The sequence below is a fragment of the Platichthys flesus genome, chromosome 10, assembly GCF_949316205.1.
Source record: "Platichthys flesus chromosome 10, fPlaFle2.1, whole genome shotgun sequence".
Lineage (NCBI taxonomy): Eukaryota > Metazoa > Chordata > Actinopteri > Pleuronectiformes > Pleuronectidae > Platichthys > Platichthys flesus.
This window is the reverse complement of record NC_084954.1, coordinates 317,870-344,767: the sequence shown is the minus strand read 5'-3', so window position 1 is coordinate 344,767 and position 26,898 is coordinate 317,870. Positions and strand designations below refer to the sequence as shown.

General features: G+C 47.1%; 3 protein-coding genes across 3 annotated transcripts in view; all 3 read left to right on the top strand.

Annotated features, from left to right (window-relative positions):
- The window catches only part of kiaa0586 (KIAA0586 ortholog), a gene marked incomplete in the record, with an annotated part of 19,813 nt that extends 1,030 nt beyond the window's left edge, over positions 1–18,783 (top strand). Inside the window, 18 exon segments of the mRNA XM_062396920.1 lie at positions 10,590–10,731; positions 10,954–11,429; positions 11,794–11,866; positions 12,343–12,480; positions 12,553–12,754; positions 13,136–13,285; positions 13,479–13,606; positions 13,681–13,821; positions 14,099–14,307; positions 14,403–14,527; positions 14,653–14,849; positions 14,921–15,074; positions 15,440–15,599; positions 15,824–16,014; positions 16,694–16,746; positions 16,838–16,948; positions 17,031–17,202; positions 18,107–18,783. Coding sequence (XP_062252904.1) covers positions 10,590–10,731; positions 10,954–11,429; positions 11,794–11,866; positions 12,343–12,480; positions 12,553–12,754; positions 13,136–13,285; positions 13,479–13,606; positions 13,681–13,821; positions 14,099–14,307; positions 14,403–14,527; positions 14,653–14,849; positions 14,921–15,074; positions 15,440–15,599; positions 15,824–16,014; positions 16,694–16,746; positions 16,838–16,948; positions 17,031–17,202; positions 18,107–18,258 — 2,974 coding nt within the window.
- On the top strand, positions 1,242–6,283 carry irf2bpl (interferon regulatory factor 2 binding protein-like). Its single transcript, XM_062396926.1, has one exon. It carries the CDS (start codon positions 1,423–1,425, stop codon positions 3,421–3,423), a length of 2,001 nt encoding a protein of 666 aa, XP_062252910.1. The 5' UTR covers positions 1,242–1,422; the 3' UTR covers positions 3,424–6,283.
- Positions 18,784–21,534: 2,751 nt separating the features above from the next.
- lgals3b (lectin, galactoside binding soluble 3b) lies at positions 21,535–25,486 on the top strand. Its single transcript, XM_062396949.1, has 7 exons — positions 21,535–21,578; positions 22,478–22,537; positions 23,441–23,480; positions 23,644–24,011; positions 24,084–24,172; positions 24,430–24,598; positions 24,731–25,486. Exons 2-7 carry the CDS (start codon positions 22,532–22,534, stop codon positions 24,887–24,889), a joined length of 831 nt encoding a protein of 276 aa, XP_062252933.1. The 5' UTR covers positions 21,535–21,578; positions 22,478–22,531; the 3' UTR covers positions 24,890–25,486.
- The last annotated feature ends 1,412 nt before the right edge of the window (positions 25,487–26,898 follow it).

Below are 26,898 nucleotides of genomic sequence, written 5' to 3'. Positions count from 1 at the left end.
GATCCTGATGTTCAGATCAGATCTTGATGTTCTGGTTCAGATCCTGATGTTCTGGTTCAGATCCTGATGTTCAGATCCTGATGTTCAGATCCTATCCTGATGTTCAGATCCTATCCTGATGTTCAGATCAGATCTTGATGTTCTGGTTCAGATCCTGATGTTCTGGTCAGATCCTGATGTTCAGATCCAGATGTTCAGATCAGATCCTGATGTTCAGATCCAGATGTTCAGATCAGATCCTGATGTTCAGATCCTGATGTTCAGGTTGATTCAAACTTTCACAGGAGATATTGTTCTGACAGATCGGATCATAACCTGTAAATACAGATGGACACTGTCTCCATCCCCCTGGTAGGTAATTAGGCCCCGCCCCCCACATGAGTAGGTGTGTCACTCGTCATAATGCAATTTACATATCATACAGGGAGGGGGGGGGGGGTGAGGCTGGCAGCTCATCCTGCAGCAGGCACGTTTCCACGGCAACACAGACAATGAACTGTGTGTGTGTGTGTGTGTGTGTGTGTGTGGATATCTACATACACACACACAACACATCTCATTAGATTTTAAATATGATTTCTGGTGTCGACATGAATCAAAACGAGTCTGTGTTGGTTTTAAGAAGTCGACCTCGTGTGAAACTACGTGTGTCCACAGCTCAGATTGTGTAGTGAAGACAGAAACACAAAGAGGAGGAAACAACAGGCTGAGCTGGAACAGAGGGGGGGGGGGGGGGGTGAATCCTGCCTAGCAACACAGATACAGATGTTGTCTCCTTCAGTCTGAACCATCAGCCCTCACATCCTCCTCACACAGGCCTGAGGTCAGGTCTGTGTAGTGTGGTCCACTGAAGGTACAATAAAGTTCTATCTTATATTTTCAATTCAGTTTTTAGTTTGAATCAAACTGAAATTTACTCTTCACCTGGTGAAATAAATAAATTAAATAAAGACGGACGACACGCAGCAAGATGGCAGCGTTCATATTCATAAACATTCATATATACGAGGAAGCGTTGGTGGATTTTCACACAATGAAGGAAGAGCACACATGTGAATCACAGTCACTGATGCTCTTTACAATGAATAACGTTATTTATTATTAATATATATAATGAATATAATGTTCTGGGGTAGTGAGAGGAGCAGTGGGGGGAGGGGCAGTGACGTCACTGACTCCACCAGGTGGCATTCTTGGCTGGGGGGTTTTGGGGGGGGGGGGGTGGTGGTGCATTGTGGGAACAGCCGCAGCCTCCTCCTCCATCTCTGCAGCAGCAGGAACAATAAGCAGCGGAGCTGAGGAGTCACTGCTGCCGCCTGCCTGCGCTCCTCTCCGGCTGCATCGCTCCGTGTGTGCGGGAGGAACCGAGCTGGTGTGAGCGGCTCCGCGGACCGGGCCGGGAGGGACACGGGCAGGGGGAAGATGTCCTCCCCGCAGGTCTCCTCGTCCCGCAGACAGTCATGTTATCTGTGCGACCTGCCCCGGATGCCCTGGGCCATGATCTGGGACTTCACCGAGCCCGTGTGCCGGGGCTGCGTCAACTACGAGGGCGCGGACCGGGTCGAGTTCGTCATCGAGACCGCCCGGCACCTGAAGCGGGCGCACGGCTTCCAGGAGGGTCGGTCCTCCAGCGGGGGCCCGCAGCAGCCCGCCATGGCCAAGAGCCAGGCGGTGCCACTGACCGGGAAGGAGCCGGTGGGGCATCCCGCCCACCACCAACTCCAGGCGGACGCACCGACGAAGTCCCAGCAGCCCGGGTTGGACCGGTACTCGCTCGGTGCGGACAGCCGCGCTCGGTTCGACTACAGCGGACACAGCAGCCGGCTGCCCAACGGCCTCGCAGGACCGAACGGGTTCAAACCGGAGGACGGACCGCCCGAGCTCAACCGACAGAGTCCGAACTCGAGGAGCAGGAGCCACGGGGGGCCGGGCCCGGCACCGGGACAGATCAATGTGCCGCCGAACCTGCTGCCCCAGACCCTGCTGAACGGACCGGCCCCGCACGGCATGGCGAGCCGAGGCGCCCCGCAGGGCTCCATGGCCAGTGTCTCCATGCCCGGGCAGGTGGGGATGCCTGACCCGGCGGGGAAGCGACCGGCCTCGGTGTCCAGCACGGACCAGGAGCGGGAGCTGAAGGAGAAGCAGCGGAACGCGGAGGCTCTGGCCGAGCTGAGTGAGAGTCTCCGGAACCGGCAGGAGGAGTGGGCCAGCAAGCCGAAGGCGGTGCGGGACACGCTGCTCACTCTGTCCGGCTCGACCCCGTTCGACGTCCGCTTCAAGAAGGACCACGGGCTGGTCGGCAGGGTGTTCGCCTTCGACGCGGTGTCCAAACCCGGGTTGGACTTCGAGCTGCGGATCTTCATCGAGTACCCGAGCGGCTCCGGGACCGTGTTCTCCAGCGCCTCGGGGGTGGCCAAGCAGATGTACCAGGACTGCATGAAGGACTTCGGCCGGGGGTTGTCCTCCGGCTTCAAATACCTGGAGTACGAGAGGAAGCACGGCTCCGGGGACTGGCGGCTGCTCGGGGATTTATTACCGGAGTCCCTGCGGTTTTTTAAGGAGGGTTTGGGGGGAGACATGCTCCCCCAGCCCTACATCGACGGCAGCTACCCGCTGCTGCCCACCTCCCTGGTGCTGTCCGGCCGATCGGTGGCCTCAGGCAGCGGGAGCAGCAGCTCCAGGGCCGCGGTGCGGAAGAGGAAAGCCTCCCCGGAGCCGGACCCAGCGGAGGCCGGGCTCAAGCTGGAGGAGCAGCAGAGGCAGCAGTGGATCAACAGCCAGACCGAAGCCCTCAAGCTGTCCATGGCAGCGGGCTCCTTCGCCGGGGCCGCTTCCTCCCTCGGGCCGGGACACCCCGGCCTCTCCGGCCGCTCCTCTCCCCCGGAGCCCGCTGCCGCTCCGCAGAACGGACAGTCCCCGATGGCCGCGCTCATGTCTGCCGCCGACACGCTCGGGAACGCGCAGTCCCCCAACAAGGACAGAGACTCCGTGCACTCCACCACCTCCTCCAGACACAACAGCAGCCCGGTGTCCCCCGCATCCGTGTCCGGACAGAGGCGCCTCTCGTCCCGCAACGGAGACCTCGGGCTGCCCTCTCAGTCCGCGGGGGGCATGGACCAGGGGCACGCTCAGAACGTGCCCGACTCCCCCATGGCCAACAGCGGGCCCCTGTGCTGCACCATCTGCCACGAACGGTTAGAGGACACGCATTTCGTGCAGTGTCCCTCCGTCCCCAACCACAAGTTCTGCTTCCCCTGCTCCAGGGAGAGCATCAAGGCCCAGGGCGCCTCCGGGGAGGTGTACTGCCCCAGCGGGGAGAAGTGCCCCCTGGTCGGCTCCAACGTGCCCTGGGCCTTCATGCAGGGGGAGATAGCCACCATCCTGGCCGGAGACGTGAAGGTGAAGAAGGAGAGAGACCCCTGAGGAGGAGGAGGAGGAGCAGGGGGAGACTTTGAACTCTTCCTCTCTGTTCCACTGCTCCATGAACCACAGTGAGTGGCTGAGCCTCAACACTTCATGAGTCTGTCACGGGGAAACATTGACCTGGAGGTCAATCCGCTGCAGATAACCAGCTCATGTGATGGATCATCATCTGAGAGAGCTGACACCTCCTCACCTCTCTGGAGGAATGAAGCTGCTCTTTAGTCTGTCCAATGGAAATCAAGTCAGAGGTGACGTCTTCAAGGATCCAGGTTTAAAACGTTTCTCATAAAGAAAACTGAAACTCAGAGTTAATGAAAGATTTAATCAACTATCAAAGCAGTTGCCTGATTATTTTCTACCTAATCATTTAATAATCTACCAATTATTATAATAAAATAATAATATCCATTATCAGTGTCTGTGCTATAATTTAAAATAAATTCTCCATCACCGTCTCCGACTGAAAAAAGAACAAACATCATTTTAAACAATCGTCAAGCAGGTCCATTAGTTTCATGAAACATTTGGAACCTGTGCTCAAAAGGACAAAGTTCCAGGATATCAATCAGAGGTCTTGAACCCGAGGCTCCGCGGTGTCCCTGGGGTCCAGAGCCTCCAGGACCGGTCCTGTATTTGTGGCAGACGACTGCATGTCTTAACCAACTGAACACAACTTCCTCCGGCTCGTTTATCTTCAGAATGTTAAAGTAATTTTCACTCTATGTTTTTCTCAAGATTTAAGGTCCCATGGATAAATCCTTATTTCTGTTTCCCGCGGGTCCTCTCTGAGGACGGACAGATTATTGGACGTGTATCCAGCTCAGTGAAGGTCCTTGATGGGTCTGATGAGTCAGAAGATGTGTGGGGGGGGTTGTCTCTGGTATCCTGACGTTTAGAGCGAATACAAAAAACACAGATTAAACACACATTAAAAGTTGTTAAAGTGGAGGTGACGCTCCTGCAGGCGGAGGAGATTCTTGTCGTACTGAAACTCTGTGAAAGTGAAGATGTTAGAAATGAAAGAAGGAGAAAAAGAACGAATCATAATCAAATCACGTCTTTGACAAGTGACGTCACAAATGAAAGAATCAACGCGTTAAAGACGTTGTTCATTGGATCAGTGTAGAGACTCAGGGTCTCCTCTAGAAAACTGTTTTCAGACACGAGCACAGGAGAATATCACCATGTTGTGTAGTCAGTGGGAAGCAGCAGCAGGTTGTTTCTGGACATGTTGTGTAGTTGGTGTTTGTGAAGCAGCAGCAGGTTGTCGGGTCCGACTCATTCAAACAGGAACATGTGGGAACATCCAGGCGAGGGGCGGAGCCTGTAGAGCAGAAGGGGCGGAGCCTGTAGAGCAGAGTTCTTCCAGTTTCACGTCCGTCACGTGTTAGTAACCTCATCGACACGTCCACCCGCTCTCTGGGAAGCTCGTCATTTACCCCACAGTTATAACTTTTATTACTTATTAACTGAATTATTCCTGAGCCAGTTGAAAAGGCCTGTCAGTCATCCATCAGGAATCAAGATGGCGTTTGGTTTGATTATCAGAATCTATGACTGACCTGAGAGAACTTTGATTCTAGGGAGGTAATGAGCACAGGTTCAAAGTGGAGATGAAGTGAAGAGCATTTACAGAATATAACTGGACTCTGTAAAGTGTGAACATTCATCGCTAAATGTTTTTTGACTTTTTCCATGGTCCAAAAAACCCAAACCCACCTGGTCTATAAAGAGATGAGGCTTTTTCAGGGTTTGAAATCCTTGATGCTAGAAGGTTCAGTTTCTTCCCCCAGGAGAAATCAGCAGCTGCTTCAGCTCTGCAACAGGTGATTTATGTCGTTTCACAGAGAAACTGAAAAAGACATAAAGATAATCAATCGCCAAAATCATATTTAAAGCAAAAATGAACTGGTTCCAGCCTCTGTTCTGGTTTCTTTCATCCTGAGCTGAAGACGTCACCTTGGACTCTGATTCACTATTTACGGACACTTTACAGAATAAACGATCAATTGAGTAAATGTTTTACAATTGAAAAATTAACATTAGTTGCCCCAAACCACGAAGACATTCAGTAAATAGTGAACTAAAGAATATATGTGGAAATTATCATAAATTGGATAAATTTACATCCAGATTTCTCAGCAACTGATTTATTCTTAATTTTGCCATGGACGTTTGTGTGAAGCACTTTGTAACCTCGTTTAGATAAGTGCTATACAAATAAAGTTATTATTATTATTCTTATTCTAAAAACGAATGTCAATTCATCAAAAGAAGACTAGTCCCTCCGCTGACAGATGAACAGAGAAGGATTCAGAACACGTTGTTTCAGACAGAAACATATAAATATTCTACATGTGGATGTTCCAGAATAAGAGTTGAAGTGTTTTCATTGTGGTGGAGGTGACGGAGGTGTGACCAGTGATGGTGTTGTGTGTAAACAGATGGTTCAGAGAGTGAGACAGCTCTCAGTCACAGATTCCTCATCACACCATCAGTTGATTTTATACAATCATGTGGGTAAAATTATTTTTTATAGGAGTTTTAAGCAATTTTTTTTTTTTTTTTTTTTTATTATTAATTTTTGTGAATTTTCTTCTTAAACATGGTCTTTCTTTTTTTTTTACAATTTCTTACTGCAATAAATCTTGTCTTCAGGTTTTTACAGTTTTTCTGTTCCACATCTAGAAGTTTGACTTGGTCAAATGAACCATTAGAATACACAGGCCCTGTGTTTCTTAGTATTTTCTGTTTGTGTACCGTCCGTTGATAAAAAGGATAAAACAGATGAAACACATTTGATCTTGTAACGTGCCTTGGAGCTGAGTCAGTTGTAATAAATTTCATTGGTATGAACCTTTTCAGTGGAGTTTGACTTTTCCTTCTGCAGCAGCGTTCACATGTAGTCGGCTCTATAGACGTAGCCTTGACTCCGGCCTCGGGGGAGTTCTCCGGTGGAGCTGGGGCCAGATTCTTCTGTTTTTAGCAGGTGTAGTACTATCAGTAGTAGTACTAGCATTAATGCCTTTTCTTCACGTAGCAGCTGAAGCCATATTAGTATAAGGACTATTGTCTGTATAAGCTGTGCCAGTAGTAGCTACAAACACTAGCATCAGTTATAGTAGTACTAATAACAATCTTAGTACTAGCTTAGAAGCAAGTAGTACTAGTAGGGTTCTAGCTACCAGTGGAAGTGTAGTAGTAGTATTAGTAAACAGCAGCATTAGTATCCCATGGAAGACCCGTCATCTGTAGATGTGTAACGCTGTAGTAATGTTGGTACCCATCAGCCATGACGCCTCTGCCTCTCATCTCAGAGGTCGTTCTCCAGGGGGCGCCGGTGAGTCACTGCAGGAGTCACGACTCAGGAGGCAGAGCCCGCCAGCTATTGGCTGGTGGTTACCAAGGAAACACACACACACACAGACTCACTCAGTCTGTGTGTGTAGAGCTGCTTCAGGTTCACTGCAACACAAACACACATGCGTACATATACACACAACCAGAATACATCCAGCTTTCCAGTATCTCTAGTAGTATTACAGTATCTGTAGAAGTATTACAGTATCAGTGGTAATATTACAGTATCTGTGGTAGTATTACAGAAACAGTGGTAGTATTACAGTATCAAAGGTAGTATTACAGTAACAGTGGTAGTATTACAGTATCTGTAGTAGTATTACAGTATCTGTGGTAGTAATACAGTATCTAGTAGTAATACAGTATCAGTGGTAGTATTACAGTATATGTGGTAGTATTACAGTATCAGTGGTAGTATTACAGTATCTGTGGTAGTAATACAGTATCTCTAGTAGTATTACAGAAACAGTGGTAGTATTACAGTATCAAAGGTAGTATTACAGTATCAGTGGTAGTATTACAGTATTTGTGGTAGAAATACAGTATCTGTAGTAGTATTACAGTATCAGTGGTAGTATTACAGTATTTGTGGTAGTAATGCAGTATTAGTGGTAGTAATACAGTATCTCTAGTAGTATTACAGTATCAGTGGTAGTATTACAGTATCAGTGGTATTATTAAAGTATCTCTTTTAGTATTACAGTATCAGTGGAAGTATTACAGTATCTCTAGTAGTATTACAGTATTTGTGGTAGTATTACAGTATCTCTAGTAGTATTACAGTATCAGTGGTAGTATTAGAGGTAGTATTACAGTATCTCTAGTAGTATTACAGTATTTTTTTTTGGTAGTATTACAGTATCTCTAGTAGTATTACAGTATCAGTGGTAGTATTAGAGGTAGTATTACAGTATCAGTGGTAGTATTACAGTATCTCTAGTAGTATTACAGTATCAGTGGTAGTATTACAGTATCTCTAGTAGTATTAAAGTATCAGTGGTAGTATTACAGTATCTCTAGTAGTATTACAGTATCTGTGGTATAATTAGAGGTAGTATTACAGTATCAGTGGTAGTATTACAGTATCTGTGGTAGTAATACAGTATCTGTGGTAGTATTACAGTACCTGTGGTAGTAATACAGTACCTGTGGTAGTAATACAGTATCTGTGGTAGTATTACAGTATCTGTGGTAGTATTACAGTATTTGTGGTAGTAATACAGTATCTGTAGTAGTATTACAGTATCTGTGGTAGTATTACAGTACCTGTGGTAGTAATACAGTACCTGTGGTAGTAATACAGTATCTGTGGTAGTATTACAGTATCTGTGGTAGTATTACAGTACCTGTGGTAGTAATACAGTATCTGTGGTAGTATTACATTATCTGTGGTAGTATTACAGTACCTGTGGTAGTAATACAGTATCTGTAGTAGTATTACAGTACCTGTGGTAGTAATACAGTACCTGTGGTAGTAATACAGTATCTGTGGTAGTATTACAGTACCTGTGGTAGTAATACAGTACCTGTGGTAGTATTACAGTACCTGTGGTAGTAATACAGTGTTCTTCAGTGATTCTTGATTTTTGCTGCATTGCAGATTTTTCTCTTTGAGCAACAACACACCTGGAGCGTGTCTGTGTGTGTGTGTGTTTGTGTGTGCGTGTGAGTCTGTGTGTGGATTGGGGGGGCAGTGATGGTTAAGGTGCCCTTGGCTCCGTGCAGCAGATCACTGTGTGCATGCTAATGCAACACACACATGGTGATATCTTTGAGAGAGAGAGAGAGAGAGAGAACATACGAACATCCAACTGAACGTCCTCATGGTTCAAACATATCGTCAGAGGAGAAGACTGCAGCTGCTTCTTCTCCTTCTTCTTCTATTGTTTCATTCTGTCTCTACTTCCTGTGATTGGTCCAAACTGTCCAACAAAGTGTTTTCACTGCAACCAACAGAACCTGGTTGTTTGGTACAGAACCAGAACTCCTCTTCTGCTCTGAGGAACCGTTCACACCTGATGTTCAGACCGAGGTGACGAGTCTGAAGCTCTGAACATCACATGGATCATCTGAGGTTGTGTGTTATTGGATGAGGGCGGAGGGGATTTTAACATCAGATGTTTTACTGCAGCTTCAGTTTCTTTACAGCCCCTCCCCTTCTGTTGCCATGGTAACGGAGACAGCCAGAGACGTGTTCCATGTGATAATTAACTCTGTGGGGGGGGGGGGGTCTTCCTCCATCATCCCACAGTGTTGATGATGGAAGCATTCTCTCTCTCTCTCTCTCTCTCCCTCATGTTTATACCCCCCCGCAGTGCTCAGCTGGAGCTCCTTGTTTCTTTGTCTCCGACTCCGTCTGATTGGCTGTGTGATGAATCACATGATCGATTTGACAGGAGTCCACATTAACACACATCAGACCATATGGGTCCACTGCTCATATGAATCCACACATTTGTCGCGACTTAGTCCTTTTGGACCAATGGTCGGTCCACAGTCAGTCAACTGGGAGACTAGCAACAATATAACCTGTATTCAGACCTAACTCATTCACCGACTGCAAATGGTGTAGATATGATTATCTGATTTGTTTGAGCTCATTTCTACCCACGTCTGCATGGGACCAGTTGGTTGTTTGACCTGAGAGACAGAGAGGACGAAGAGACGTCACTGTCTCCGTCTGTTCTACAAAGCTCCTGACACGTCGATCTCAACAGGACACGAGGTCTTTCAGCTCCTCCTCCGTCCACGAGAGCTTCTCCGTCTTCAGCACCATTGCAGGGGCGTTGCCTAGCAACTGCAGCAGCCATTTCATCCCCACCATCACACACACACAGACACACACACACACACACACACACACCATCACACACACACACACTCTCTCAGGCAGCAGGAAAGCCCATTAGTGTCGTCCGTCTGGTTTGTACTGAGTCTCTCCAGTCTGCTGCCTCCGGAGTACGTGTACAAACAGAGGGCGTGTGTGTGTGTGTGTGTGTGTGTGTGTGTGTGTGTGTGTGTGTGTGTGTGTGTGTGTGTGTGTGTGTGTGTGTGTGTGTGTGTGTGTGTGTGTGTGTGTGTGTGTGTGTGTGTGTGTGTGTGTGTGTGTGTGTGTGTGTGTGTGTGTGTGTGTTTTTCTCCTTTGCTCTGGTGTGGACACTAACACACATCTTGATCTATAGTTCTCTGTAGCTCTGAAGAGAACAGTAATAAACCCAGCTGTGAACTGGTTGACCTTGTGTCGGGGAGAGTCCTGCACCTCGGTGTCTGTCCTCAGGGCAGCAGGACAGGTGTCCTCCTCTTGCTTCATATCATGAACAGAGGAGATATTCTCAGTTTTCTGGACACATCACACAAACAGGCTCTGTCCTCATGAACGTTTCAGCTGCTGAACGAGTCAACGTCCACACGAACACACTGGAAACAGTTCAGTAATCTGATGAGCTTCTAATTGAACGATGTCTTCTATTGTGTCAGTTCCCTTCTGTGTTCTATCACGTGATGTAGGGCTCAAACCATAACTCAGAAACATGTTACCCTTATTTTTATCAATTTACCAAGACCTCTGTCACATCACAAGAATAATGTAAAACAGAATCTGACTGTAATTGCATGACATGATGTGTAAAACAAGTAGATTCACAAATGAGATGAATTCTCAAATATATGAAACATCTTTTCAAGCTGCAGCTTAACTCAGCCACACAAATTATTCATCTCTTTGTTTTAAAATGAGACTGAAACATATCCACAGCACCTAATCGGTTGCAACCGCACATTTCTGTTCCTTTTTATTTATCATTCAGGCGGGAGTTCCATCACCAAGCTGCTCCCAGCGTCACCTCATCAATGCAGCTACGCAAAGAGACCCACTCCCAGTCTCCTGCCGGTCCCAGTCGAGAGGCAGCGAGTGAGGCCCACGAGGTGATGAGGGAGATGCTGCTGGCGGTGAGAACACAAAATGAATGAGACTAGAATAGTTCAACACAACGTTTGAGTCAGAACTCCACAACTCCTCTCTGTTAACTTTGAGAACACGCTGATGATGTCACAGGGTTTTTGTTCCGCAGCCTGAGAGGAAGGTTGACTTGGGAGACTCCACTCAGGGCAACAAAGTCTCAGAGACTAACGCTCAGAGTTTGTTGATCCAAATGAATTTCTGTCATCCAGCAGCCACAAGACTCTGTGAAGACCACCAGGCCTCCAGCGGACCAACACAAGTCTCAGCAGAACCTGCTCCATTCCCAACAAATCCAGGACCAGCAGTCCCAGTCCCAACGACCTCAGCACCAACAACACAGCTCCCACACCCAACCAATGCAGTCCCAACAACCCTACTCTGATCAAACCAAGTCTCAACCAAACCACTTCCAGTCACAACAATCCAGGTTCAAACCAAACCAGTCTCAGTCCAGAAAAGTCCTGTCCCATCAAATCAAGCCCCAACAAAACCAGAGCCAGTTCCATTCCCAGTCTGTGATGGTCCACAGAGGGCCTGTGGTACCATCCATGTTGGAGGAGGCGGGTGGGGTTCTGCGTCAGGTTCGGAGACAGAAGAAGGTTCTGGAGGAGAACCTGGAGGCTCTGCTGAGAGCCAAGAACGGAGAGGTCCTCCACTGCCAACTGGAGGCACTGGCTGCCAACAGGTAGCTAACAGGAGATATGTCCGAGGCCTATGTCACGTGCACAGATACTGACGGTAACTACAGCTCACATAGAGTTCATCAGAAGCTGCCTGGCTCACTGGGTGGTCCTCCACCTTCAGCACCAACATGCATCTGCTAACAGACCAGGAAACAAACATGCTATGCTAACAGGCAGCTAGCATGAAGTTATTGTTCACTTATTGATAGCTTTAATTGACTTAAGACTGCTAACTGCTAACAGCTTGCTCATGTCTGCGGGTGTAATAGATAATGTGTAACATTAACATTAACTGTGTGCGTGTGTGTGTGTGTGTGTGTGTGTGTGTGTGTTGCTCTGCTGTCTGACTTTGTGTTGTCTCTGCAGAGACGGGACTCAGGCGGCTCGGATCAAGAGGACGGTGGACGCCTGGATCAGCACTTTGTCCAAAGACGTCCAGGTGCGTCTCGCTCGTCCACACAGGCTCTAGCTACCAGGGGTCTTGTGACGGTTTTTAAAGGACGTGAGTTAGATGAAGATGAGAGCATGTGGGATCATGTCTTCAGAGTTTCGGTTGATATGGTTCATGTCTGCAATAGACACAAAACCACATTGACGTCTCTTCACTCAAACATTTCATGTGCAAAGTATAGAGCTGTTTATAAAATGTTTTTTCGATTTGAGAATCCTCTGATCTCTGACCTAAAGTAAAATCTATATGACTTTTTTATTACAGTATTATCATCGTCGTGGCGGATCGTTCACTCCTCAGCTTTCTGCTGGAGGTGGAACAGGTTTTCATTTTCACTCATGTGGTTTCAAAAAGGTTTTAACGCAGCAGAAACTTCTTCTTCTTCTTCTTCTTCATCTTCGTCTTCTTCTTCTTCTTCTTCGTCTTCATCTTCTTCGTCTTCTTCGTCTTCTTCTTGTCCTCAGGCTGAGACGTCCTCAGAGAGGGAAGCCAGGAGCTCCGCCCCCTCAGGGAGGGGTAGGCCAATCAGTGTGCTCAGACAGACAGGAAGTAAGGTAGCAGGGCCGAGAGGAGGCTCAGGACAGAAAGCTGGACACAGAACGGTCAGAGAGACGATTGATTGATTTGATCAGCAGCAGCTGATCAGTCGTCTTATTGAGGATGTCTGTATGCAGGTGCAGGGGGCGGAGCCTGTCCCAGCTGGGCTGATAGACCGAGCCCAGGTGGAGGGGGAGTCGTACCTGACCCGTCTGTACGGCAGAGCTCCACATGAAGGTCTGAGACGAACCCTGAAGAAGAGTCCCTACCTCCGCTTCACCTCCCCGGGGTCACCACGCAACAGGAAGCCCCGCCCCCGCCTGGTGGAGAGCGTCAGAGGTGGTTTTTCAACTTTTATTGACTTAACAAAATATCTAGAAACAACTAGTTACTCCCCCAGAGGTCACTGATGGTCCCAGTTACTCTTCAGAACTGGGTTTCCACTGAAAACAACCACAGTGGCTCTGTAGCCTCCGAGTGATGAATAGAAAGAAAAGGCCAGTTACATTATAAAAGGATAATTATGGTTTTCAGTTATCAGGTATAAGGACAGTAAGAAAACAGCTGAGGCTGACACACACACACACTCACACACACACACACACACACACACACACACACACACAGTGCGAGGCTGTGGTGACAGACCATTAACCAACCATCGGTTCTCATGACATCACTAGTGTCCTCTGTCCAGTGACCAGTGACGTCTTTCCTCAGGTGTGAAGGTAAAGTCTTGTAAGACTCAGACCAGTTTGACTCCTCCCCCCAGTCCATCACCTGGACGACTGCATCATCACCTCATCTTCAGCTCCTCCCACATTATGCCAGGTGACCCGGCTGACCCCGTTCCCATGGCGATCCCACTGGGTCAGTTAACAGGTTCTTATTTATCTTTAACTTTATTGTAAATGTTCGGACTGCATTACCCAGAAATCAGTGTGTGTGTGGGTGGGGGGGGGGGGGGTTTACTGGAGATCTGTTCAATTGTTATTGTGACTAACAAACTGATTCAAGCATAACCTCAGCGGTGGAGATAATGGTTCACCCTGTGCACCCCCAGGTCGCCGCAGGATGAACTCTTCCTCCAGGTGTGTCACTCAGCATGCACAGGAAATGACATCACCACCCACCCCTCCCACCACATTCACTGTGGCTGCAGCGGTCGGAGCACCTGAGCAACAATCACAGGTGAGCAGGTCACCTGACTGTCCCTCCCACAGGATGAGGTCAGAGGTCACTGACAGCTGGTGTTGTGTCCACAGAGGGAGGAGCAGCTGAATGCTGGAGAAGCTCCGCCTCTTGCTCCATCACAGGTTGTCATCGAGACAAAGAGCGAGGAAGAGGAGGAAGAGGAGAATGCCTTCCCTGGTGCTGACTTCCTGTCTGTGGCTGATGTGCTCCAGGTGAGTTCCATCTGCCTCCTCCGACTCAGCTGCAGTCCCACAGCTCCCCCTGCTGGACACAAACCACACTTTCCTGAACTTGATCCCACTGCTCAGAGAACAAGGGGAGGATCCAGTTTGATCTGTGATGATTCCATCAGAACCTTTATCTGATTCTTCACAGCGACTGAATCTAATAAAGTCCACAATTTCAAATTTTCTTATGTCTGAAAGTATTTGTTTCACTATATTTGTATGTGATAATAATCTGAGATCATGAACAACCACCCGGCCCCAGGTTTCCTCTGCTGCCCCCCAGGAGGAGGAGGAGAGTGTGGTGGGTGAGGAGGCTGTGGAGCTGGAGGGGGGGCCGTCTCCTGCTCCGTTCACGTACCAGGGTCCAGCGTTCCCTCCTCAGGCCTGCTCGGCCCTCCCTGCCCAGGGTCCGGCCTCCACCCGGGACCCAGACCAGCAGAGAGACGCCCTGGAGGAGCGGCTGGTGGAGTGGTGAGAGAGCGCTCTGAACTGGTCTGATGTGAACTGTACTGGATCCTGGTGGTTCTGGCAGCATGTTGTGGTTCTGTGTGTTTCTGCTCTGTCAGGGTGGAGCAGCAGCTGATGTCCAGGATGATCTCAGAGATGTACCGCCCCCCTCCCTCTGACCCAACCAACAACTTTTCCTCTGACCAATCGGAGCGTGAGGAGCAGAGCTTCACCTCAGATCTTGGTGAGTGCACAGCCGGACGGACCAATCAGAGCAGATGTGTGCGGACCGGTACTCTAACATTCACACAGTGTGTGTGTGTGTGTGTGACGTTTCCCTCGTGGTGATGTTTCTCTCTCGTGTGTCAGTGGAGGCGGTCGGAGGTGGAGGACTGCAGCTCTTTGTTGACTCCAACGTGTCGGTGGACCCGGCTCTGATCAGGCAGCTGGTTAACGAGGTTCTGATGGAGACTGTGGTGTCGATGCTGGGAGAGAGGGATCCACCGGACACAGGATCAGAACCAGGACTGGAACCAACGACACCAGGACCAGCCGCACATCAGGAGGTACGGAACCTGAAGAGGAGAGAAACCGCTCTGTCTGTGTTCTGACCCTAAACCAGATCCTTCTGTTCCAGGACAACCGGGTTCCACTGGTTCCCACACCGGTACCGACCCCTCCACCCAGCCCGACCATTACCATCAACCGGACCACGCCCCCGACCACGCCCCCGACATCTGAGCCAACCAGCCTGCTGATTGAGGAGTGTCCTCAACCAATCACAGCTGCAGGTAGAAACAACATTAGCATTATTAGCATTGTTAGCATTCGTGGGAGCAGCAGTAAATGTTTTTTATTTGAAAAACTCTTTTCTAGTCGTGATGACTCAAAGCTCTTCACACTTTAACATTCACACACACATTCATACAGAGCATCTATCAGCAGCACTGTGTTGTTCTATGAGGGGCACTTCACGGTTCAGCTTCTTGCCCAAGGACACTTCGGCATGCAGATGGGTCACACCGGGGTTGGAACTGGCGACCTTCAGGTTGGAGGACGACCGCTCTACCCCTCAGCCACAGCCGCCCAGTAACATCATTGATAGCATTGTTAGCATTAGCAACTCACTGTCTCATGATGGTTCTCTCTACCTCAGAGCTCATGGTCACGCCCACACCCACTCCTGACCCCTCCTCATCAGCAGGAAGTCCACCTCCCCTTCATCAAGCCACGCCCCCTCGGACCTGGCTAGATGCTGAGCTGCCATTGGACGAGGAGCGACCAAAGCAGCACCTGGATACAGAGCAACAACCGCTGTTAGTTTAATGTCGTATCTATATTATGTTCTTATTGTTGCTCCTTATCTGTTGTAACCAGAGCAGCTAGTATGAAAGTATTTTAACACCTGATCAATACAATAATCTGATATTGCAGATATCACATGTGTAATATGACACAGGTGATAAAATGGTGTAAATCAAAGTGACGCAGTAAGTTTCTGGTTCTCACAGCTGCATAATGAATGTGACTCCTCCTTCAGAGTGATGACAATACAAGAGGAGGAGCCTCCTCTCTCCTCCCCCTCTGTGTCCTCGCCGTCTCCTCGTGGACCTGAGGCTGACCCTGGACCAGCGTCCCCCTCCAGCTCTGTGAGCAGAAGCTCTGCAGCATTGAAACACATCTCAGAGGGAGAGGTGGTCTTCAGCGTCAACCAGCTAACTACTACCACAGGTATCTTCATCTTCTCTCTGATCGCAAAGTCGACCAAGAAGAACTTCACAAGAAATACTTTACAAGAAATACTTCACAAGAAATACTTTACAAGAAGAACTTCACAAGAAATACTTCACAAGAAATACTTTACAAGAAATACTTTACAAGAAATACTTCACAAGAAATACTTCACAAGAAATACTTTACAAGAAGAACTTCACAAGAAATACTTCACAAGAAATACTTTACAAGAAATACTTCACAAGAAATACTTCACAAGAAATACTTTACAAGAAATACTTCACAAGAAATACTTTACAAGATATACTTTGCAAGAAATACTTTACATTTCAGCCTCATGTCACTAATAATCCTGACCATCCCACCAATCAGGAAGAGAACGTCTGTGTCATTGTTTATTAAAGTCTCAGTTTTTGTTCAGACTCAAACACAAACCAGAGTTTCAAACTGACTCTGGATCAGTTCACAAAAGTCTCTGATCCAGAGGCTGGAAACTGCACCAGACGTAACACTAAGACGGAGGCTGAATGTAGAAGGTGTCCGATACTGTGATGTAAGCGTCTCTCTCTCTCTCTGTCTGTCTCTGTCTGTCTGTCTGTCTGTCTGTCTCTGTCTGTCTGTCTGTCTGTCTGTCTGTCTGTCTGTCTGTCTGTCTGTCTGTCTGTCTGTCTCTCAGAGGAGGGGGCCGTCTGCAGTTTCTCCAGCTCTCTACAGGAGGTCCACGACATGGTGACAAAACACACTGAACATGTCTCACTCTGTTTATACAGGAGGTTTGTTTGTCTCAAACTGTCTGTCTGTCTCTCTGCCTGTCCTCCAGGACTATGACCCCCCCAGTGAAGGCGAGGTCAGAGGTCACGGCCTCCTGCTGACCCTGCTGACCAAGATGGAGCAGGGAGTCACACCTCGAGGAGAGAGACCAGAACCTGAGGTACACAGGCACACACACACACACACACACACACCCACCCACATACACACACAGTGACCTCTGACCCGCTGTGTGTCCTCAGGGCTCCTGGGGGAGGCAGGACCAGGATCAGGAGGAGGAGATGAGCATGGGAGAGGTGATAGACCCTTGCACTACAAATCCTCACAGGACTACAAATCCCACGTCCTGCAGGAGCAGTGCGGCCGCCCGGGGGGGTCAGAGGTCATCACCTGGAGAGATGGCTCCGGGTTCAGGTACGAGGTCACAGAACCTGTGATGAGTCAGAACCATCACACCTCACCAGCTGCTACTTCACCTTGTATCAGATTCTTTTATTCAAGTATGTTTTATTTGAATTTATGGGATTTTGTGTGATGAACACAAAGAGCTGCTGCTGAACCGTGATCAGTGACTGTAGGGGGCGCTGCAACACTGCATGTCTACACACAGTGACAGTGTTGTGTGAGTTGAGCTCCACACAACCAGCCACAACCAGCCACTCTGTCAGCACATCTCCATAACAGGCAATGTTTACACTGACTGAGCTGCTTCAGTGTGTGTCTGTGTGTGTGTCTGTGTGTGTGTGTGCACGTGGAGTTTAGCTCTGTATGAGCTGAAGCTGTATCAGGCTTTTTGAATTCATTACCAATCACATTGTATTAGTATAGTCTCATATTCTCAGGTCCCAGTTTGTCTCCTCGTCTTTAACCAGGTGAGACGTCCTCTGATCTTCAACAAGAGTCAAACTACTGAGACCTTCAACAGGTGGAGAAGGTGGAGACCTCAGAGACACGTGTGAGGACCCGTCTCCAGGACGGACACTAGTCAACAGAGGACATCAGAAAGATCAGAGTCTTTACAGCTTTGATTAGATGAAGGTCAATGACCTGATGGATTATTGTCAGTCATGGTCGAGTCTCTGAGGAGAAATATGATATATCAAGCAGTGTTGATGTGATCATAGTCCACGATCAGGATCCACCATCAGGTTCAGGATCCTCCATCAGGATCAGGATCCACCATCAGGATCAGGATCCACCATCATTATCATAAGGATGTGTCACAGTGCTCGTCACATGTTTATACTCATGTATATAACGTGTAGAAAATCCCAGCTTGGTCAGTGGAGTAACTGACGGTCTGTGTTTGTGTCTGCAGCCGAACACGAGGAGGAGGAGGAGGAGGAGGAAGGAGGAACCAGGAGGATGGAAGTTCATCTGCTCTCAGTCACAGTGGAGGAGGTGATGGAGGAGGTGGAGGAGGTCAGTGCAGCAACTGACACAGACTCCCCCACCAGTGATGTTTTCTAGAAACACAAACAGAATATGAACACGACAACATTTGTTCAGTTGAATCAGCTCGAACCCCCGATGGTTTCTCTGCTCTTTGACATGTGACCAACACCTGTGACAGTTTCCTGAAGCTCACAATGACTCACATGTGTTCACCATCACAAGAGACTCCAGAGAAGCTGGACCCAGTGGATTCATCTTGAATCAGTGAATCGAGTGTTTCATACGGTGTCACCTCGTTTATCAACTGATCCTCACGGACGATCAGTGAACAGACACGGATCAGATTCCTCACATCCTGCTTTAAAAGAAATAAAACCTTTAACCAACTTAACATGTGACCTGAACTAAAACGTCCTGATGTCCTTGTTTTAAAAGGTGAGTGGTGACGAGCAGGGGCGTGTCTACATGGGCCTCATCTCGTCTTTGCTGCTATCTCCATTTGTTACTGTGTCTAAAGGGACATTTGTATTATTTATACTCAACACTTATATATTCACTAATAAAATGCTCTTTATTTTGATAAAAGTAGTTTTGATTTCATTCACTTATTGTGCTCTTTTTTTATTTTGTCTGATCCGTGCAGTTGTATCTGTGTCCTGCTCTCAGCTGATCCCAGCTCTGCCTCAGGCTTCACTCCAGGTCCTGGACCTTAACCTCTGAGCTTGAAAGTGAAGCTCTTCTGATAAACCTGTCATCACATTTATTCTTGATGAATCTTTCTATTTTTTACTGTTTCTTCATATCTCTTCTCGTCTTGTTATCTGATCACACTATGGTTCTTGTTTCTTCTCTTTTATTTTGTCGGATTTCGTTTGGTCTCCTTTCATCTCAACGCCTTGTTTCACCTCATGTCAGTTCATTGAAATCCTTTTATCTTCTCTCATCTTCTCATCTCATCTCAAGTTCTGAATTTCACTCCAGCTCTTTTCTCCGGAGGTTCCCCTTCGGAGCGAAGCAGCTTCTTTCTGATTCTCTCTCTGGATTCATTCTTCAGCAGCTGTGAATCTTTCACGAGGACGAAAATAGTGACAGAAATTGTAAAAAAAAATAATATCAAAAGATTTTTGAAGAGTCTGATACTCGGAGGTGTTAGGACCAAGGGTTCGGGCTGAGGGGCGGGCATCGAGCTTTTATAAATTGGCACACTCTGACAGGAAGAAGTCAAATGTTGCTTTCACAATAAGAGCTCGTTGGGTTGTAGTAAATAGTGAAACTTAAAGGGGACATATTATGCCCATTTTACCACAGTTGATATGGCTCCTTGGGGTCTTAATGAAGTGTCTGTAACATATTTGGTCAAAATACCACAAGGATCATTTAAAACAGCCCTCCTCAGATGGACCTGTTTTGAGGGGTCTATGTTGCGTTCCTCCCTCAGACCTGGAGGGGACTGGAACCATTTCATGTAGGACTTAAGATTCCAGTCAGTGTCACCACTCTGGTGTAATACCAGCAGCCAACTCTCAGCTCTGTGACGTCCTCTGAAATACAGGTCTGAACTCTTCAGCCCCGAGGAGCAGAAGTTTGGGTTCAGTGTGGTTGGACTCAAATGGTTCAGGGCTTGTTTGAAGGAGGTTTTTGCAGAACTGCTGATTGTTTCTCAATCCTCAGAGACCTATTGACCTCTGACCTTTAAACCGGCCTCTGACCTTTAAACTGGACTTCACTTCAGCTCCAGGTGTCAGTCAGCTGTGATTGGTGATTTGCTCTTCTTCACGAAACCTTCCCTCCGATTGGACGACAGCGACTCACCGACTCCGAAGCCTGCAGAATGAAGTAAAGCTGCAGTGATCATGTTTGTCCAGCAGGGGGCAGAGAACCACCAGAACACACACTCATTCAGAAACCACCTGTTTAAAAAAGAAACTCCAGATGTTTCAATTCATTCTAGACCCACATCAAACCCTTCATTTCCAAAATCCTGGAGCAAGCTGATGCCATCCAGCTGTGTGATCACTTAAACCATCCAGTTGGCCCAGAGTCCAATAGACCAGATGTTGGGTTCGACCAGTGGTTCTCAAAAGTTTTACACCAGGTACCACCTCCGAAAAAATGAGGTTCTCCAAGTACCACTGTTATGAGCAACATTAGAATACAGCAGCGTAGGCCTAACCTAGTCAGCTAGACACAGTTCACTCAAGAGGAAGGTTTATTCTTAATAAGAAAATCATTCATTGTTGACTGTTGTCGGCCACAGACACACAAAGGTGTAGAACTCGAACGGGCACTTAAACACCTTCACACTGGTGCATAGATACAAGTTATAGCTTTGTCATAAGAGACGACAAAAGCTAAACAAAGCAACAAATGGAAACTCCAGCTCCTCCCACTTCCACTTCTTCCACTCGGAAGAGCCGCCACCGCCGGGCCCATCATGAGCCGGGCGAGGCTGCTGCTGGACCAGCCCCTGCTCTGTAAGGGGGGGGGGGGGGCTGCGGCCGCACCCACCTTCGACTCTGACCTCAGATCAGACTGCATACTACTGTTGGCTGGTTTGAGAATCAGTGGTTCAGAGGATGAAACTAGTGACGTCAGTTCAGGAGATCAATTGAAGACAAGAGGTCCAGTTATAGATCTGGTTCTCCAGGTGGTTCTCTGGTTCTGGACTGGAACATGTATCTATGCTGCTCATGGGAGGAGGAGATGGTCTGGTTCCCTGATGGTTATAATCTAGTTGTGAAGAAGTTGATGAGGTCATTGCTTCTCAGAGGAATCGATGGATCAGTCGAGCTGTGACTCTAATAATGTGTTTTATGATTTGGTTCTAGAAAAATAAAATGATGACTCACACTATGAATGAATCACGACTGTTGACACTGCAGCGAAGGAATGTCAAGGGTGGGTGTGTGTGTGTGTGTGTGTGTGTGTGTGTGTGTGTGTGTGTGTGTGTGTGTGTGTGTGTGTGTGTGTGTGTGTGTGTGTGTGTGTGTGTGTGTGTGTGTGTGTGTGTGTGTGTGTGTGTGTTATGTCATGGAAACTTTTAAATAAACTTTTTTTTTCTCTCTCAGACGGATTATTGTGGTTGGTTTGTTATTGTGCGTTGCCATAGGAACTGGAGTTCCCGTTTCCAGTGATTAAAATAAAATGAAAATAAAAGTTTTTATGTTTTAAATCCATTTATTAATAAAGAATACAAATAACTATTTGTTTCTTTTTCAACTGACACAGAGAGGAAACATGACTCTGTGAGTTTGTGTGTGTGGTCTTAGGGTGTGTCTGTGTGTGTCTGTGTGTCTGTGTGTGTGTGAGTGTGTGGGTGTGGGTGTGGTCTGTCATGGGATTTAAAGGGGTTGTATTTCTCCCAGTGTGTGTGATCGTCTCTCAGGTGAAAACAGGTACGTCCTTGTCTCTGTTTCACACTTAAACTGTCGGAGTCTCTGAGTTTTTAACTACAACTTTACATGTATCAGTACCTGTAACTTTACATGTATCAGTAATGTACATGTAACTTTACATGTATCAGTACCTGTAACTTTACATGTATCAGTAATGTACATGTAACTTTACATGTATCAGTAATGTATCTATTGCTTTACATGTATCAGTACCTGTAACTTTACATGTTTCAGTACCTGTAACCTTTACATGTGTCAGTAATGTACATGTAACTTTACATGTATCAGTAATGTATCTATTACCTTACATGTATCAGTACCTGTAACTTTAGATGTATCATGACTGTAACTTTACATGTGTCAGAAATGTACATGTAACTTTACATGTGTCAGTAATGTACATGAGCAGTAAGCAACTCCCAGTCACTGGTGTAATCTAAAGTGTGTTTGTTTTCTACACCCCTGGCTGCAGACCAGACAAACCAGTTTGTAATCCAGTGAACCACAACCCGAGCTGATTGATTTTCATTTCTAGTTTATAATATGAATGTTTGAATCTGACCTTCAGTCACATGATCCCCAGTAACTACAACAGTGTGTGCAGTGGTGGAAAGTAACTAAGTATGTTTACTCTGTATTACTGTGTAAGTACACTTTGAGTACATACTAAACAGGAACATGAATTTTCAATGCAGAGGAAGTAAACAGTAACTTTACTGCAGATAAAGACAGGGATGTTTTAACGGTGTGTGTGTGTGTGTGTGTGTGTGTGTGTGTGTGTGTGTGTGTGTGTGTGTGTGTGTGTGTGTGTGTGTGTGTGTGTGTGTGTGTGTGTGTGTGTGTGTGTGTGTGTGTGTGTGTGTGTGTGTGTGTGTGTGTGTGCGTGCTTCTCATGACAGGACTCGTTCACCCCTTCAGCTGCTGCTTGAAACTGTCTCTCACAGACGAACCCGATGGATGTGAGTAAATCTTTGGATTCTTGTGTATTTGACTGAACCTCTGGTGATTCACTCTCTGATGCTGATTCATGTTTAAACTGAAATATTTTATACGAACCTCCAGGAAATGACACAGGGTTAGACCACGTCTAGACCAGGATAAGACCAGGGCTAGACCAGGATAAGACCAGGGCTAGACGCGGATAAGACTAGGGCTAGACCAGGGTTAAACCAAGGCTAGACCAGGATAAGACTAGGGCTAGACCAGGGTTAAACCAAGGCTAGACCAGGATAAGACTAGGGCTAGACCAGGGTTAAACCCAGCTAGGAAACGTGTGTGTTCTTGTACAGCCTCTTTGTGAGGACATTTTGTCCGGTCCTCACTTTGTGACCCGCTGTTCAACGGACTGTTTGGGGTTAAGACTTTGTTTTACGTCTAGAATCAGGTTTGGGTTTAGGGTGAAGTTGGGTTTAGGAACTTGATTGTGATGGTTCGGGTGAGGGGCTAGGGAATGCATTATGCCAATGAGTGAACTCACTAAGATAGACATACAATAGTGTGTGAGTGTGTAAACAGGGTGGAGTTCATCTCTAAAGCCACTCCCCTCTTTCTGTACATTCCTGAAAGAGGGCTGCATTTTGAACACACCCTGAAACATGTTGTGAGACATGCTCCCTTCAGGGACACTCTGTGGCTCACACACATTCACTGACTTGACGTGTGCGACTGTTTATCGGGACAAAGATGAATCTGTACGTTTCGTCATTACTGTGACAAACAAGCAAAATAAACACAGACAGGTCAGAGAGTGTGTCTCGAGAAGAACATGTCGACGTGTCGTTGACGTGTTTGTCCTCACTCGTCTGAGAGCAGTTGACACAAAGAGCAGGTTTTCACTTCCTGGTCTCTTCCTGTTTCTGCAGCTCAGCGACGCTCTTGGAGGGGGGGGTCCCAGCTGGCCAGGTAAGTCCACCAGCGTCAGACATTTTGATATTCTGATATCCAAATCTTTTTTCAATTTCATTATTGTGGTGTGTTATTGTTTTCTGATTGTGGATGAAATGAGGTTAAATGTTGAGATTGAAGAATAACAATGAAAAGGTTCAAGATGTATAAAATCCCTCAGGTCAGCCCAACCCCACCTGGCCCGGAGGTTCAACTGCAGAAGGAGGAGGCGTGTGGCCCGGAGGTAACCCTTCACAGCAACCCACTGCACCTGGAGGATGGCCCAGTTCTGCACCTGGACCAGTCCCTGGACCTGGAGGATGGCCCAGTTCTGCACCTGGACCAGTCCCTGGACCTGGAGGATGGCCCAGTTCTGCACCTGGACCAGTGCCTGGACCTGGAGGATGGCCTAGTGCTGCACAGGGACCTGGACCTGTACCTGGAGGATGGCCCAGCCCTGCACAGGGACCTGGACCTGGACCTGGAGGATGGCCCAGTCCTGCACTGGGACCTGGACCCACCTTCCCGTCTACTCCTCAGCAGAATCTGGTGAGACACACAGACACAGTTACAGACAAAGTAACAGACAGATTTGCTAAATGGTGGTTTTCTCGTTGACAGTCGGTTCCGTACAATCAGAATCTTCCAAATGGAGTTTATGACAAACTGCTGATCACCATCGCTGGAACCGTCAAACAGAACGCTTACAGGTTAGTGGAAGGATGAGGATGAGGATGATGATGATGATGATGATGTTCAGCTGCTTTTATTTTGAAGGTGAACAGATTGAGGATAGAACAGATCTTAGGTTGTGGCTCCGCTGACTCACTGAATCTTCACTAATTCCAGATCATCGTGGGAACTGTAGTTCCAGAACTTAAAGGATTTTGGAAGAAAGAGGAAGAAAAACATGAATATGTGTTGTGATGACAGCTCGTCCAGTGAACTCATGGTGTCTGGTCTGCAGGTTCAGCGTGGATCTGTTCGCGTCCAAGGATTTGGCGTTTCACTTCAACCCTCGCTTCGATGACTCCAGGAAGAAGGTGATCGTCAGAAACAGCTGCATCGGAGGGAGTTGGGGCAAAGAGGAGAGGGAGCTGAAACACTTCCCCTTCGTCCAGGGACAGGCGTTCGAGGTCAGGAACTGGTTTATGAGAAATACTCAGATTTGTTAGTTATTGTTGATGTTATGTTGTTGTTGTGACAGTGATGCTGGGGTCGGGGATCCCTCTGTGGCTCAGTAACAGTTTGTGCTCCTCTTCCTGCAGATTAAGATCATGTGCACCAACACAGAGTTTAAAGTGGCCGTCAACAACTCTCACCTGCTGGAATTCAAACACCGGGTCCGCGACCTCCGATCCATCAACAACATCAGCATCAACTCTGACCTCACCCTGTCCAAGGTCCATATGGAGACTGTGTCCTGAGGCGGATCACCAGATCCACTGGAGATCCACTGAGGATCTAAGGGTTGAGCGGGCAGATGTGATGTGGAGATCAAGTCATTCATAAAAAATCCTTCAATAAAATGATACTATATCTGTAATAGAAGAACTAGAAATGTATTAGATCTACTGTAGATCCTCAGTGGATCCTCAGTGAATCCTCAGTAGATCCTCAGTAGATCCTCTGTAGATCCTCATTGGATCCTCAGTAGATCCTCAGTGGATCCTCAGTGGATCCTCTGTAGATCCTCAGTGGATCCTCAGTAGATCCTCTGTAGATCCTCAGTGGATCCTCAGTAGATCCTCAGTAGATCCTCAGTAGATCCTCAGTAGATCCTCAGTGGATCCTCAGTAGATCCTCAGGAGATCCTCAGTAGATCCTCAGTGGATCCTCTGTAGATCCTCAGTGGATCCTCAGTAGATCCTCAGTGGATCCTCAGTAGATCCTCAGTGGATCCTCAGTAGATCCTCAGGAGATCCTCAGTAGATCCTCAGTGGATCCTCAGTAGATCCTCCTGTAGCTGTGTGTTCTTCAGTTGGAACTCGTATGATTCACACAAATAAAAGGTTCCTCTTCAACTTGCTGCTGTTTGTGTGTTTCTGTATCTGTATCACAGGACAACACCTGATCTCTGACTATCATAAATACACAATATGAATATAAACACAGATCATTTACCATTTATTACATGGTGAGCTTGAAAGGTTTCATCTGAAATAATAAGGCTAAAGCTGTCAGACACACAACGAATCAACGTTCAAGATGGTTTATTATCAAATGCAACAATAACATGAAGCAGCCACTGGCAGTGAAACGCTGGAGTCACAGGTTCTCTTCTAACAACGCTCAAGTTATTACAATCAGCTAAGGACAGAAGGACAACAGACATTAGGACAGAAGGAATAACAGACACCAGGACAGAAGGAATAACAGACATCAGGACAGAAGGAATAACAGACATTAGGACAGAAGGAATAACAGACACCAGGACAGAAGGAATAACAGACACCAGGACAGAAGGAATAACAGACATCAGGACAGAAGGAATAACAGACACCAGGCCAGAAGGAATAACAGACATCAGGACAGAAGGAATAACAGACATCAGGACAGAAGGACAACAGACATTAGGACAGAAGGAATAACAGACACCAGGACAGAAGGAATAACAGACATCAGGACAGAAGGAATAACAGACATCAGGACAGAAGGAATAACAGACATCAGGACAGAAGGAATAACAGACATTAGGACAGAAGGAATAACAGACATCAGGACAGAAGGAATAACAGACATCAGGACAGAAGGAATAACAGACATCAGGACAGAAGGAATAACAGACACTAGGACAGAAGGAATAACAGACATTAGGACAGAAGGAATAACAGACACCAGGACATAAGGAATAACAGACACCAGGACATAAGGAATAACAGACACTAGGACATAAGGAATAACAGACACCAGGACATAAGGAATAACAGATATCAGGACAGAAGGAATAACAGACACTAGGACAGAAGGAATAACAGACATCAGGACAGAAGGAATAACAGACATTAGGACAGAAGGAATAACAGACATCAGGACAGAAGGAATAACAGACATCAGGACAGAAGGAATAACAGACATCAGGACAGAAGGAATAACAGACATCAGGACAGAAGGAATAAGAGACACTAGGACAGAAGGAATAACAGACATCAGGACAGAAGGAATAAGAGACATCAGGACAGAAGGAATAACAGACATTAGGACAGAAGGAATAACAGACACTAGGACAGAAGGAATAACAGACATTAGGACAGAAGGAATAACAGACACCAGGACAGAAGGAATAACAGACATCAGGACAGAAGGAATAACAGACATCAGGACAGAAGGAATAACAGACATCAGGACAGAAGGAATAACAGACATCAGGACAGAAGGAATAACAGACACTAGGACAGAAGGAATAACAGACATTAGGACAGAAGGAATAACAGAC